The sequence below is a fragment of the Apis florea genome, unplaced genomic scaffold, assembly GCF_048593485.1.
Source record: "Apis florea isolate Af1SG1 unplaced genomic scaffold, ASM4859348v1 contig_3772_pilon, whole genome shotgun sequence".
NCBI classification, from domain to species: Eukaryota; Metazoa; Arthropoda; class Insecta; order Hymenoptera; family Apidae; genus Apis; species Apis florea.
The window spans coordinates 178984-194434 of NW_028256845.1; the positions used below are offsets into that span (position 1 = coordinate 178984).

The 15451-nt window shown below is 20.7% G+C and overlaps 2 protein-coding genes across 4 annotated transcripts; both read right to left on the reverse strand.

Moving 5' to 3' along the window:
* Positions 1–156: 156 nt before the first annotated feature.
* On the reverse strand, positions 157–7024 carry LOC100869292 (vitellogenin-4). Of its 3 annotated transcripts, none has more exons than XR_015294454.1 (22): positions 6892–7024; positions 6329–6564; positions 5939–6184; positions 5681–5839; positions 5378–5520; positions 5122–5269; positions 4832–5016; positions 4433–4752; positions 4160–4335; positions 3878–4095; positions 3581–3797; positions 3299–3500; positions 2999–3215; positions 2755–2912; positions 2501–2643; positions 2303–2436; positions 2084–2210; positions 1816–1998; positions 1419–1748; positions 1055–1310; positions 636–948; positions 157–558 (listed from the first exon to the last, which is right to left on the reverse strand). XR_015294454.1 is itself a non-coding variant. In XM_086915253.1 (22 exons), the coding sequence occupies exons 1-22, from the start codon at positions 6902–6904 to the stop codon at positions 387–389; spliced, it is 4263 nt and encodes a 1420-aa protein (XP_086771379.1). In that variant the 5' UTR covers positions 6905–7024; the 3' UTR covers positions 157–386. The 3 variants fall into 3 exon arrangements, 2 of the variants coding, with proteins under 2 accessions (XP_086771379.1, XP_086771380.1); XM_086915253.1 differs by having other exon boundaries at positions 636–915; XM_086915254.1 differs by having other exon boundaries at positions 636–915; positions 6329–6422; positions 6892–6939.
* Positions 7025–7589: 565 nt separating this feature from the next.
* On the reverse strand, positions 7590–15410 carry LOC100869418 (PAX3- and PAX7-binding protein 1). The gene is made up of 17 exons (XM_003691346.4): positions 15291–15410; positions 14909–15087; positions 14181–14359; positions 13102–13261; positions 12525–12624; positions 12217–12374; positions 12060–12142; positions 11679–11878; positions 11332–11521; positions 10010–10133; positions 9644–9832; positions 9256–9455; positions 9032–9182; positions 8730–8925; positions 8395–8593; positions 8106–8224; positions 7590–7915 (listed from the first exon to the last, which is right to left on the reverse strand). Exons 1-17 carry the CDS (start codon positions 15392–15394, stop codon positions 7864–7866), a joined length of 2583 nt encoding a protein of 860 aa, XP_003691394.3. The 5' UTR covers positions 15395–15410; the 3' UTR covers positions 7590–7863.
* Positions 15411–15451: the final 41 nt, after the last annotated feature.

A 15451-nucleotide genomic window follows, 5' to 3' on the forward strand; every position in this document is an offset into this window, starting at 1 on the left:
TTATTTTTATCAAATAATAGTATAATAGAAATAAAAAAATATTTTATATATATATAGATGTAATCTGAATTTTAATTTTTAAATTCTTGACATAATACTTTTATCATTAAATTTGTTACATTCTGAAAAATAAATTATAATGAAAATATTAATAGATTAACATATAAAAAAAATATATTTGTAAATAGCAATATAATTTTGTACAACTTCTTAATTTTAATTTTTTTATATATATATAGTTATTGTTTTTGTATTTATTCTATTTGTTAGAAACAAAAATTTCTAATAAACATATTTAAAATATTGAATATTGATATATATATAAACATAAGTTCTTTATATTAAATTCATTTTTTATAAATAAAATATTAATTTTTTCGTATAAATTATAATTTTTCATATAAATTATTAATATCAAGAAAATCTAATACACATATACCACAACTAAATTCTAATAAATATGTTGGAAAAAACAAAAGAATTTGCTCTTGAGTCCAATGCATATATAAATAGAGATTAGGAACTATAATATCAATAGTATTATCGTCCAATCTTACTCTGAAACATATATGATTTATATAATAAATATTATAAGTATTTTTTTATTTAAAAATATTATTAATTTTTTTAATTACCTTTTTGAACCTAATGAGTGAAATATAAAGTTTTGTGGCAATGGAATATACATTGTATTATTATACAATGTTCCTCCAGTTTGATTAGGTATAATTCGTACTGTATCTATTTCATCATATATATTGATGTTAATACCATATAAATCATTTCGTGCTGTTAATGCATACTTTGGATTTTCACTATAACAATGACCAAGCAATAGAACTTCAGGCTTGTCATGAAAAGAATAAGTGACGTTGTGAATTGATCTTATATAGTCAGGTGTCACAATACATGTGCCTAAATTTGGAAGTGATTAAGACAGGTAAGGTACTGTAATCAAATAGAATGAATTCTGCAGATACAAACAATGAACTAATTATGAAACAAAAAAAAAAATAAATAAATAAATAAATAAATAAAAGAAAAAATTACTTACCAAAAAAGGTTTTTGAAATAGTCAAATCTATATATTTATGAATTCTAGTTCGAGTTAAAAAGTAATCTATAAGATTATAATTGTATTCAATTATTACTTTATCATTGTTAAGTGATAATTCACCAGTATCTGATTTTTTTGGAAATATTGCTGTCATATTAAAATTCTTAGAAATAGAATCTGAAGTACTATTTCCTCCTATTAAATCATAAAAAGCTCGAAACTTCCAAGCTAATCTCATTATATTTTCTGGTATCTAATTAAAATTTTAAAATTATATATGTACATATTTTATTAAATAAATTTATATAATCTTGAATTCATTTTCTTTTATATACATAAATTAACAATATAATAAACTTACATTTTCATATTGTGCAATAATTTGATATTTTCTTAAAGTTGATAATTCTTTTGAAACTTCATAACAAGCATCAGAAAATGGAATAAAACGTTTTCCTTCAGACTGTATTCGACATTCTTCATAAGGCCATTGTGATATTTTAGCATCTTCTAATTGATTTTCACTAATTTCACCAAGTAAATTTAATGTAATTGAAGATCCATTACATTTGCCTTTAGCTGTATCAGAATATCCCCAAACAACATTTAATGCAATTTTAGCAGGCTCACTTGGTTTAGTGCTTAAGAAATCCCATTCCCAAGGTATTTCTTTTTCAACTTCTAAACAAAACTAAACAATAAAGACTAATATTATCTTTATCTTTTTTCTTTCAATTATACTATTATATATAAAATACCTTTAAAATTTTTTGGCCTGGTATAATTTTAGTTGCTTTAATTTTAATCATATCAGATGTCCAACTAGTAATTTCATAAAGTGCTGCTATATTCCATTGTTGTAAAATTTGCAATGATTCTGTATTACGATGTGTTAAAGATAATACATGATGACTTGGATTTTTGATATATTCAAATTTTACCTAATGAATTATATTTTTTCTTTATTATTTTGTTTATAATTAAGAAATATAGAAGCATTAATATACTGCACATTAATATACTAACTTGAGTATGTTGTACATCAATTGTATTAATATAAGCAGCTATACCACAACTACCTTTTGGTGGTACATATGTGTAATAATCTAAGAAATGGAGGGCAGTTAAAGCAAACTCCAAAAATGGCCAGATACTACAACAATTAAAAATCAAAGTATAACAAATAATATTTATTAATAATTGTTATAATAAAAAATATATAGATTTTTTCAATATTTAACTCACGGATAATTGGCTCGATGTGAAGAAAACACATCTCGAATTATTTTTTCTCGCGATATTACATTTTCACAATCAAAAAGTTTTATATACATTTGTCCCCCTAATTCTGCTAATTCCATTTGAAATATATTTGTTGTCTATAAAATAAATATAGTTATTGTCTATAAATTAAAAATAAAATTTTATTTAATTATTATCTACCTTTGATCTATATGTTGGTGATTTTGTAACTTTAAATAATTGAGGACAAGTAGGACAAATATGATGTAATTTTGTTTCAATGTTCAATCCTTTTATATTTGTTGTTGTTCTAGCATGAGCTGTAATACCCATTTTAAGATGTTCTAAAAAAGTAAAATATATAATAGAAATTATAATAATATTAATATTAATATTAAATATACTATTTTTATATAATAATAATAAATTCTATTTAAATATTATTAATGCAATACCTCCAGGTGTATTATATGAAATAAATGGACGATTTTCAAATCCAAGTGTAATGTTGATTGGAAGGTATCCATGAATAGAATGTGCTCTTTCTGCACTATGCCATGTATCAATGAAAGGATTATAATTTTCTATTATTTCTGACTTATGAATAGATGTTCTAAAAATATCAATTGTATAAACATAAAACATTGTAAAAAAAAAGGTAAAATTATAAATTATTTTATCAAAATATAACATGATTACCGTAATATAACATGATTATTACGACCAATTGAAATATGTGTAAAATTGCCTCTCATGGAAAATAATGATGTTGCAATAATTGCAAGTCTAACATTTGCTCCTAGATCTGTAACCTGTACTGATTCCATTGTTAATGGAACATTAATACGTTGTTGATTAACATGAAACTCCATATTTTGATATATATTATATATATTATCAGGCAAAGAAGAAAGATCTAAAAAAATTATATATAAAAATATAAAACAATAAATATTCAAATATATTTAAATTTTGAATAAAAATAATTTATAAACTCACATTTAAATCCTTTAATAATATTAGTTTTATTAAGATGAAGACATAAAACTGTTTTTTCTTGAATACGTGCAATAATTTCTAAATGTACAGGTCCACTTTGTTTTTGATCTAATTTAAATTTTTTCAATATATCCTTTACTTGTGTTGGACCATCTAGATGTGTTGATAATGAATGTAAAAGACCTTCAGCTTTAATATATAACTACATGAACATAATATTTAATATATTAAAAAATTAACTTTAAAATAAATTAAATCATTTTAAAGTAAATATACACTTACAGATACATGATTAATATTGATTCCACTTCCATAAGTGTTTACAGTTACATATAAAACCTCAGGTATATTTGTTAATGGATTAGCAATCACAATACCATGTATCATTGCACCAAATTTTCTATATGTATCTTGATAGTCAAATAAATAATTACCAGTAATTAAATATTGATTTTTAGTTGGATGAAGTACTCGTGTAAATTGTGCAGCTATCATGCCTCTAATATCATAAAATTACATAAGAAAAAAATATTTGAAAATTTTATTATAAAAAATAATATTATAAATGATTTTATATACATATGAATATAACAGGGATGAGTAGTACGTTCCATAGATTTTAAAATGGTATAAAAATAATTATATAAATGTTGACTAGGTTCACTTTGCATGTACCAATATAACGATATTAATCTGCTTGGTGTAGGACTAGAAACAATAAGTAATGTTAATGCTGCTACCCTCATTTCTAAGTGCTCAGTTCTATTTATCAAAATTGGCCAATAAACAGGATATATCTAAAATATAAAATTTTTAAAAATATTTAATAATTTTTTCTATTATAATAAAAAAATTACTTACTACATCAGGTCTTAAAGGTGCGGTTGAAAGTGATGCCCATGCAGCAAGAACGCGAAAATGACGCGATTCTGCATTGTTACCACTTGCAATAGGTTCTAAAAATTCAACTACTCTTCCTAATTGTATATTTGCTAATCCTTCTAACCAAATCATTTTCTTTTCATATTCCTTTGTCTCTATGAATTATTTATTATTATAAAAACACAATAATAATAAAAAAATTTTAAACTTGATGAAAATATGAAATTTCTTTAATATTTATTATTTACATACCTGTAAATTTATCGAGATATAAACGTACATAATCATCTAGCATTTCATATGGACAATATAATAAACAAGTCTTGTAAATTAATGTGCCATATGTAAGAATAGCAGTATTTTGAACTTCAATAGAAATTTTTTCTGGTAAATTTAAAAATATTTGTAAGTTTACTAATAATTGAACATCAGGTTTTCGTATATGAAATGGTAATTGAGTAAGAAGTTGAATTGCAGACATATCCGAAACTTTTTTATCCTGGATTAATTCTAATATAAATAATGCGGCTTCTTTAGTACCAATTTGTGGAAGAGCTTCAAGGAACATATTTCTATAATAACATAAGAAGAAAAATAATGTAATATGTTTTATTATACAAATATTTAAAATAATAAAAAATTTGTTAATACCGTATTGTTTCTTCTTTATAGCTTGTTCCTGAAATTTTTGTATATGCATTACGTAAATCAACAATATCTAACATTCCAAGATAATAAAGTAATACAGTAATTGTTGTGTTATGTAAATTGTCAGTCTCTGTATCTAAACCAGGATTTTCAAGTTTTTGACTTAATCGATCTAATAAACTTCCTATCTATAATATACAAATATTATTAAAAATTCGTAATAATATTATTAAATATTAATTTCATATATTATAAATTTTAATTATTATAAATTTAAAAAATTAATAACTTACAGATTTAAAAACAGTATTCTTATCAAGAGTACCTCTGCCTTGGGTGAGATCAACTTCTGGAAGTTCATGTTGTAGAACTTTGAAATATAAGTTTTCAGTAAATATTTTATTTACTGTATCTTTCACCACAATTAATTTAAAAATTTGTCTATAAATTAAAAAATAAATATATAAAAATAACATATATTTTAATGATGTAGAGTTATTTTTAAGAAAAATTTTTTTAAAAAATAAAATTTTTATTTTTTAAATATACCTTGTAAAATGAAAATGAGCTTCTCCAAAACTTTGAAAAGGTTGGACATATATACCTCCAGAAGCATTAACAAATAAAATATCATTTAAGGATCCATTTACCTTAATTTTATATAATCTTTCACTGGATTTTAGAATTGGATTCTAAGCATATATGAAGTTTCTCTTGTTAAGTTTATTATATTATAAATTAACAAAATAAATTAGTATATAACATCTTTTAATTTTAAATAATTTTTAATATTATTAATATTATTCTTATAAATATAATATATTAGAAATATATCTTATAAAGAATACATACTTGATCACCATTAGGACATAACATATTAGGAACATTTGACCAAGTATAATGAGGATGTCCAATGCAAGTTCTTGGATCAAAAAATTTTCTTATTAACCATTCATTTTCTTGTTCAGGATTGACAACATATTCAATATTACATTGTCCATAATGATTTCTCTATAATATAATTAATAATAATATTAACAATAAAAGTAAAATTTTATTTTTAATATTAATTTTAAAAAACTGTATAAAAATCTTTAGATAATGATTTACTTCAGTTGAATGAAAAGCTGCTTCTTTTTGTAAATTGGACAGATCTAATTGTAAAATTCCTGCAATACTTCTTTTTATATTTACAGACCATGGTGATATTGCTTCTGTAGTAAAATTTTCAATAAGACCATTTTTATATATGATTTGAAAAGGTTTTAACAAATCAGCCACATCTTCAGGAATATCTTGAATTTCTCCTTGTTCTTGCATTTTACCATTCCATATAGTCATTTTCAATGATTCAAACTAAATATATAGATATTAAATTATAAATCATTTTAATAAAATTATTTATCAATTTCATGTTATATTTTTATTATATTTTTAAAAATTATTTTAAAAATAATGCTTTTTTTTTATATTAGATTATGTATCAATTGTAAAATGTACCTGCATTGTTGCAATATTTTCTTCTGTTTGAATTTTAAGTTTTCCATTAAAACCCCATGAGGATGATGCACCAGATGGTAACAAAACACCAGAACTTGAAAGAGCATTATATGAATATATATATTCTTTTCCTGATTGAAATATGCTATTTGTAACATGATTATTATAAAACAAGAAAAATAAAAATATGATTTCCTTTGGTTTATACATTACTATTTGTAACACATGATTAAAATCTGTAAATAAATTTTTTAAATTAATATATAAAGAGAATAACTTTATTTTATTATGTAATTTAATCTCATTATTTTAAATTCAATCATATTAAATTATTTTATTTTGAAAAACATGATATTTAAATAAATATAATTTAACAAGCTTTGTTAAATTAAGCTCATTCATATTATGTAAAAAAATTGTACAAATTATTTTAATATATTTATAATTTAATACTTATAATTAAAGTTATTTATAATATAGTAATAATAGATATTTAGTGATATTATTTAATTAGTTTAATTAATATTTCTAATTAAGTATAAGTAAAAATGTTTATTTTATACCTGTGAATCTCATGGTGTGCAATAATAATAGCTTAATAAAAGTAAACTGAGTTCATAGAAGTCAAGAGATGACCTTTGCTGTCTCTATCTCTGTGACCCATGAACACGTCTTTACTATCTGTGTGAGTAGAACTTATCTCCTCTCTAAATTATCTTCAATCATATAAATTAGCCTATTACATTTTCTCTGTATATTCTTATGTATAAATCACATAACATAATTTTCTTTAATTATATAAATAATCACATATATATATATTTCATTTTTAATAATAATATTTAATTAATTAATAATTTAAAAAATTATAATATTTAAATTTCAAATTAATTACATTTTTTTCTAATAGATTTTAATTATATATAATTTTATTTATAAGATGCTTACAAATATGTTAATTAATATAGTTAATTATAAGTAGATAGATATATTAATTTTAAATAACAGATTATAAAATATATTTTTATTTTATTTAAAATAAAATAAAATTTGTTTTTCAAAATAAATAATTATATATTAATTATTAATTGGTTATATATTGATTTTTGATTTAATTTTAAATTTAATGTCTATAAAAATATTAAATATGTACTAAATTATTATTTATTAATATCTATATTTTATAATTTAATAAAATTAAATATTTATAGCAAAAATATTAATTTTATTTTCTTTAATTGTAATAGAAAATTAAACACAATTTTATATTTACATATTTATTTCGCCATACTTCTATTTTTATTATTTACAATTACTATTGGAAATTGTATCATATGATATCAGAATCTTATTTAATTTATTTCTATACAAAATTACATTTTTATATATTATACATCTAATTGTACTGCAATTCTTTTCTCATATACAAGATCTTTTCAGTATGTGTATAAAATTATAGATAGGCATTATTAACGAATACCATAAAATAAAAATACCATAAAATATTATTAAGAAATGCACATATAATTAATACATTACAAAGGTTTGATTATTTTCAAAATGGACTTCGAATATTCCCAAGCTTCACTGTAAAAATAAATAATTAATTTAAAATATATTTTAAAACGCAAAAATTTTTTTTATTTTAATAATAAAATAGATATGTATATAGAAATAATTTATTAACGATATAGAAAATTAAAAAAAAATAATAGTGTTTATAATTTTTTATTCATTGATTTATAATTATATATTATATATTATAATATATACTTACTTATGCGCTGGATTTGCTTGATCTAATTGTTCACTAAGTTGTTGAATGAGTGTAGCAAACATTCTCAAATGTTCTATTGTTTCACCTTGCAACCACGCACGAGGAAGTGTACTCATTACCTATTATATAGAAATATAAATATTATAAAAAAAATAATTTTTTTTTTAAATAATGTTTAATATTTTTTAAATTATATTTAAAAATTTAAAAAATATAATAAACTATAATAAACTAAAAATATAATAAAAGATATAATAAACTTATATTCAAATGAATAACATAAACATACCATGTTTGCTTTAAATAAAGCATCATTTGGTACAGACACTCTTAAACCTGCTAAAAGATATCGATTTAATAATGAACCAAGTGCCAAATTTTTTAATTGTGTGTCTCCGAGAAGACCTTGCCAACTTAATAAATTTCGTAAAAGTTTTACAGCCATTGCAAACTGTCTTTGAAAAAATTGATGTTTGGTATCCAAAACTCTAAAATATAAAATTAGAATATTAATATAAAAAAAATATTAATATTATTATTATAGAATTATTAACAATTTTGAATAAAAATTAATTTAATAAAAATATACAATATAATATAAAAATAAAATAAAAATATACTAACTGTTTAGGAAAAATTGGTATAAAAACATCATTTTCAACTGCTGATTTAATTTTTTCTAATATAGCATTAAATAATGTTTCTAATGGTTTGCTTGTATCATTTAAATTTGGATATTCTCTAATAAGACGATTTACTGTGCCTACAAGTCGTAATGTTTGTGATGTAGACATTGGATCCCATATTCTTTCAACTATAGCTATAAACAAAAAATTTGTAAGTTATGAATTTAAAAGTTTTCAATTATAGATAACTATAAATATACCATATAAATACTTCAATAATAAATAATAAAATAATCTTACATGTTAATTTAGGTATAACAATTTTTTCTACTGTAAATGGTACTAATCTGACATCTGGATCTCTTTTAAGTGATTCTTCTGTTTCCTTATTATCTAATGCATACAAGAGTAATGTATTATACCACTTTGTTCTTTCTATATCTGCACTTTCCTAAAAATGAAATATAATATACAATTTTTATTTGTAATTAGTATTTTATGAATGAAAGTTTAATATAAAGTACCATAATAGGATTCCATGTTAACAATTGCAATCTAATAATTGGGGAAATGATTTTAGGTATACATAAAGATACATAAGCTTCCATGTAAGCATCTCTATCAGTTTCTCTCCAAGATTCCAATTTTGAAAGTATTCCTCTTATTGTGCAATATTCATCCATTACATCAGCAAATATTTCTTTACTTTCATTATCAATTTCGTCTAAAAATAAGTATAAAAAAAAGTATTATACAAAAAATATAAATATATAATAATATATAATATATATTATAAATATATAATGAACATATTAATTTATATTTGATAGATAATGATAAATATTATTGTATATAATACATAATTTTATTCTTTTGGTAAATTAAATTTTATAAAATTCATTAAAATACAACCTTTTGTTTGCTTAAACGCAAGATTTTGTTGCTCAGTAACTTCATCATCACTAGACATTCCATCAATATGTTTTGGTAATGTAGGAGCTAATTCTCTAGCTCTTCTCCGACGAGCTCTTCTTCCTTCTCTTTCTGTAGCTCGACGAATACGAGCTTCAACTTCTGGTCCTCTTCGTATAGGCTGTCCTCCTATAATTTAAAATACAATTTACATTTAAGTTACATTAATCAAAAATATATTTTTATTTATATTTTTAACAATTTGTAATATAATCATGAAAGGAATAATAAAAATAAATAAAATATTTTGATTTTAAATATAAAAAATGTATATTATTATGTATATTTAATACTAAAATGACTGACTTGCAGCTGTTGTAATTTCCTCTGCTTGATCCCTTGTATCTTGACGTCTTCTTTCCATCAGTTCAATCGCACGTTCGCTATAAAGCTCTAACCAGCGTTGCTCCAATCCAACAACCAATGGCAGCTAACAAAAAAGTTTTATATTAACATTCACACAATGAATTAACTCAATGACTTTGGGAATTATTTTTATTCCAGAAAATGTTTATATCGAATTTTTTAATATTTTAATAGTATTAAATATATAAGTATTAAATATATATAATTTATTTATAACTAAATAATGTAAAGATCATAAAATAATATATTAATATATTTTTAATATTTGCTGGAATTTGATTTGTAATTCCATAGCCATTGGATATTTTTGTTTAAAAATTTGAAAATTAATATCATTTTACTTACCACATATATTAATTTATCTTTTCAATTCTTATAAATACTTAAAAATAATACTACACAGTATAAATAATTTTTTTATACAGAGAAGACACAGACCCCCGGCAATGCAAATATACATTATATTATATAATATATATATTCTAAATTTTTATTTTTGATTTAATATGCATTTTTCTTCTTTGTTTCTTTATTTTTAAATTATATAATATAAATAAAATAAACACATGAATAATATAAGTGAAAAATAAAATAATAAAAATTCTAAAAGAAGTGATAATATAAAAATATTTAAAAATATATTTTTATTTTTTATTTAATAACTGTTTAATGTTTTATAATTAGAATATGAAATTAGAAACATATTTATAATATATTTTAATATTTCAATATAGCAAATTTTTAATAATATCTCCAATATTTATTATCGAATTATTGAAAAAAATTATATTTTTACTTATATTATACGTAAATTAAATATATGTAATAATATACGTAATTAAAATACGTAATATACGTAATATAAATACGAATATACGTAATATAAATACAAATATACATAAATTAAAACTAAATATTTAATGATTATTATTCTATTAATATATAAATAAATAATTTATAATATAAAATATGTAAAATTATGTAAAATAGAATAAGAAGTTATTAAGTATCAGTTTGATCATATTTTAATGAAATATATTTATAATTATTTATAATTATTAATTATTATATATAACATATATAACAACATATATTAATATGTTTTCAAATATTTAAAAAAAGGAATATTAAAAATTATTTATTAAAAAATTTATTTAATAAGAAAAATGCATTATTTTTAATGGCTGAATAATGATTGACAGCCAAAAATTGCATGGAAAACCCCAGTGCACATAAAAAAACGTGACAGCGTATAAACCCACCTTCTCATCAAGACACTCTACCAAGTCAGTGACATACCCACGCAACTCTTGGTAATATCTGAAGCGCTGCGCAAGCTGCGGTGCACGAATTTCACCATCATCCAGTTCTTTCACAGTTTGTCCTAACTCTTGCTCTAAACGGTCCTGATCTAATTGATGACGTCGGTGTACTTCTTTTAAACTGTCCAATCTACAAATTATATTATTCACTCTAATTTTAAAAATAAATAATATTTTAAATTATAAAAATTTTCAAAATGTATGTGAAATACATTATAATATATGTTAAATATAATATGTTATTTATTATATTTTTTTAATCAAAATTTTAATTCAATTTTCATCACCTCACACGCATTTTAGTCACAACTTCTTGAGGAGTAATAGGTATTATTTTTGTAGGGTCTGGTGGTTGAATTGCTGGAGGAGGTGGTGGAGCTGGCATCATTACCATTTCCAAAGATATTCCACTCCCCATCATTGTATTTACATTCATACCCATTGAATATTGTTGTTGCATCATGGAATCTTGTTGTGCTGCTGCAATCTAAATATTTTTTTATATTAAAATAATATAAAAATATAATTATATGATTCTTTTTGTCATTTATATCTAAAATAAAATGAATAAATATATATCAATTATTGTAATAATTAAATATATATATAAATATAAATAAATATATTAATATCAAATAAATATTTAATTATGATTGAAAAAAAATTACCTGTGCACCAGTTACACCTTTTCTAATTTGTTGAGCTTCCCATTCTTCTTCCTCGTTTTCATGTTCACTTTCATCATCAGAAACTAAAAAATTAAAATTATACAATATAATCATTTATTATATATAAATTGTTAATAATAAATAATTAAAAACTAACGTTTTAAAGGAACTTGTGATGCAAGAAATGCTTCTCGCCTTTTTTCTTTATCACGTGCTTCAGTATTAACAGTCATATCAATTCGATCTTGCGAATCATCATCATCACTTCTATCATGATCTTCTTCCCTAATAAGTCTTGATTTGCCTTTATCATCACTAAAAATTAATGTATTTATAAAACGTATGACAAAATAAAATCTAATTTTAATAGTAATTAATTAATAAAATAAATAATATTAGTAAATAATAAAATTAAATAACATTTTATTTAAACTAAAATATTAAATATATTACAAAAAATAATACCTTTGTTCTTCTATAGGAATATAATCAGTTCCTAATTCTCTTGCTTTTTGTCTGCATTTTCTAGCTGCATGGATCATTGCAGCATCAGGTATACAACCACCTTATAATTATAAGATAATATTTATTAAAATATTTTTTAAAATTAAAATTTATTTTAGATATATATAAATATTAATAAATGATATATAATATACAGAATGTTAATAATAATTATTTATATGATATTTTTGAAAGTTCAATTCTAGAGACCAAAATGAACATAAAAGTTGACATATAAAAATGTCTATTAAAGTTTATTTATTAAATAAGTTAGATGAAACGAGAACAGAATGTGATGGTGATATAACGGAGATAGAGCGATTTCAAATTTTAAATTTTAATTGCTTATAAGTTTCAATTAATATTTTTATATAATTTTCTATTTAAGTATTTTTTTCCATTTTTTTGATCTTTAAAATTTAACTCTAAAACTATCTTATGAATATATTACTTTGTATATAATAATCAAATATAAAAAATAAATATAATATATAATAAAATTTTGAATATTACATATAATAATAAAAATATTACATACTTTCAAGAAGAATTTTCATTGTATCAGCTTTATCTGTATTTCTTCTAAATTTATGACTGCGTGGTTCATCTTCTTCTTCATCAGATGTGTAATCATCCTTTCCAGCTGCAAGTGCAGCTCGCCCATTTAGAATTAAAGGTCCTGTATTTTTTATTTTAACCTAATAATAAAAAATTTTAATAAGATTTTTTTAATAAAAAAAGTATTAATTAATTAATATTATTAATTATTAATGAAAAATTACTATATATATAATTAATCTTATATTATACTGAAAAAATGGTATATTTATTATAATATTACAAAATTTTAAATATTTTTAATTTTAATTTTCTCTAAAAATATAAAAAATCAATAAATATTGTAATATTAACTAAATGTAATATTAAGATTTTTTTATAAAAAATTTAAATAATCATATTTTATAATTATATTGATATTTTAATAATTCATTCATTATTTTAATAACCTCATATATTTAATATATTTATTAAATATTAAATTATATTATATTATATATATTTATTGTGTTAATATATTCACATTCTTTATATACAATGTGTTAAAAAATTTTAAAAATAGTAAAATTTATAAAAATAATAAAGATGTATTTTATATAAATAAAATATTATATATATATATATACATATGTATATACAAGATATTGTATATTTGAGCACTTTTGAAAGATCAAAACAAACACAAAAATTGATATAATCTTGGTTAAGACTTATTAAATTATAAATAATTTAAGTTTGCATTAGATAAAGTAAAATGATGTTATGATGAAATTAAAATTATCTTATTACTGTCTCACTTCATTTAACGTAAATTTAAATTGCTTATAACTTAATAAATAAGCCTTAAGTAATATTTATATATAACAACTTTTGTTATTATATTTTTTTTTGATCTAAAAGAATCAATTTCTCAATTGCACAAATATATTAATATCATATAGATAAATATTTATATCATATTTTCAGTGAGTGAATGTTGTATATAACAAAAATTAATTTGAGAATATGATTTAAATTTGAGAAATTCTAATAATAATAAACATCATAGAGATAGCTTACTACTAGATCATCTGTCTTTATTTCTAAATCTTTTTCCTGTTTAATGGACATGTTCGCTTGCTCAGAGTCCACTTGCATTTTCTCTTCACCTTTCTTTTTTCTCCTTTCGTGATCTAGCTGTTTCATCAATTTTTTGCTCCTGGATGATTTCTTCACTTTAAAAACTTCTCCATCATCCGCTGAAAATTAAATTATTATATTTTATTATGAAAATAAATAGTATTATAATATTATAATATAATATAAAATATTTTAAATCTGTTTAAGAAATTTTATAATAATTTAATATTATATTTAATTTGTAATATTAAAAATAAAAAATTATTTATTACAAAAAAATATTTTTTTCTTATAAGAAATAATAATAATAATAATAATTTTATATTATTAAATATATTATTTATTCAATCATTTTTAGAAATAATAATATTTCTATTATCCGTTTTTACTACTAATTTGATTAATAAATTGAAAAATTAATTACTTTAATTATTAATTTAATTAATAACTAATTTTAAAATTAATAAATAATTAATTTTTTCTTTAAATTTATTATGATTTTAATCTAATAAATATAAAAATTTTAATTTTAGTATCATATTCATTTTCCTTAAGTAAAATCATTATTAATAATAATTAAATTACTATACATGAAAAAATCTGAAATATATATTTTATATATTTTATAAATATATTTATACGTATGTAAATAATTTTCCAAAAATTACCTTCTTCTAGCTCCTCTCCAAAACTGAGGAGCGTCTGCTTTGGCTTATCCTTCTTCTTTGTTTTTGACTTTATAGGCTGGGTATCCTCCACTTCCATCCTATTTTCATTATCCTCATCGTCGTCGTTGAAAGGTCGACGGCGGATGTTTCTCTTCGGTTTATTAAATAATGACATTGTCCTTAACATCAACCAGTCTGTTTAAACTATTTGCACATATACTATTCTTAGGTTAACTTCTTAAATGACTAATGTTAAAAAAATAATTCGAAATTTCATAGCATATAAGCTAATATAACAAAAAATATTATAAAATATGCGTTTATGCCTTCATACAACTGATACTAAACTTATAAATATTGGATTGATCAAAAAATGCAACACCTTTGTGAAATTGCGATACGAATTATATGCTGAATATGAAACGTTGTAGGGTAAGTTCGAAGTTTCGAAGTTAAGCTTCTAAAACTTATATACATGAATTGCATTTCACTGTTTGAGTTACTGATTGGCTTTCAGTTTTCTTGTACTTTATGTATATTACA

Coding starts and splice junctions, on each gene's coding strand:
- LOC100869292 (XM_086915253.1), bottom strand. Junction 5,017..5,121: donor AGAATACTGTTTTTAAATCT/GTAAGTTATTAA, acceptor TGTATATTATAG/ATAGGAAGTTTATTAGATCG. Junction 1,311..1,418: donor TTATTGCACAATATGAAAAT/GTAAGTTTATTA, acceptor AATTTTAATTAG/ATACCAGAAAATATAATGAG.
- LOC100869418 (XM_003691346.4), bottom strand. CDS start 15,394: ATGCAATTCATGTATATAAGTTTTAGAAGCTTAACTTCGAAACTTCGA. Junction 11,522..11,678: donor GTGACTAAAATGCGTGTGAG/GTGATGAAAATT, acceptor TATAATTTGTAG/ATTGGACAGTTTAAAAGAAG. Junction 10,134..11,331: donor TAGAGTGTCTTGATGAGAAG/GTGGGTTTATAC, acceptor CTTTTTTGTTAG/CTGCCATTGGTTGTTGGATT.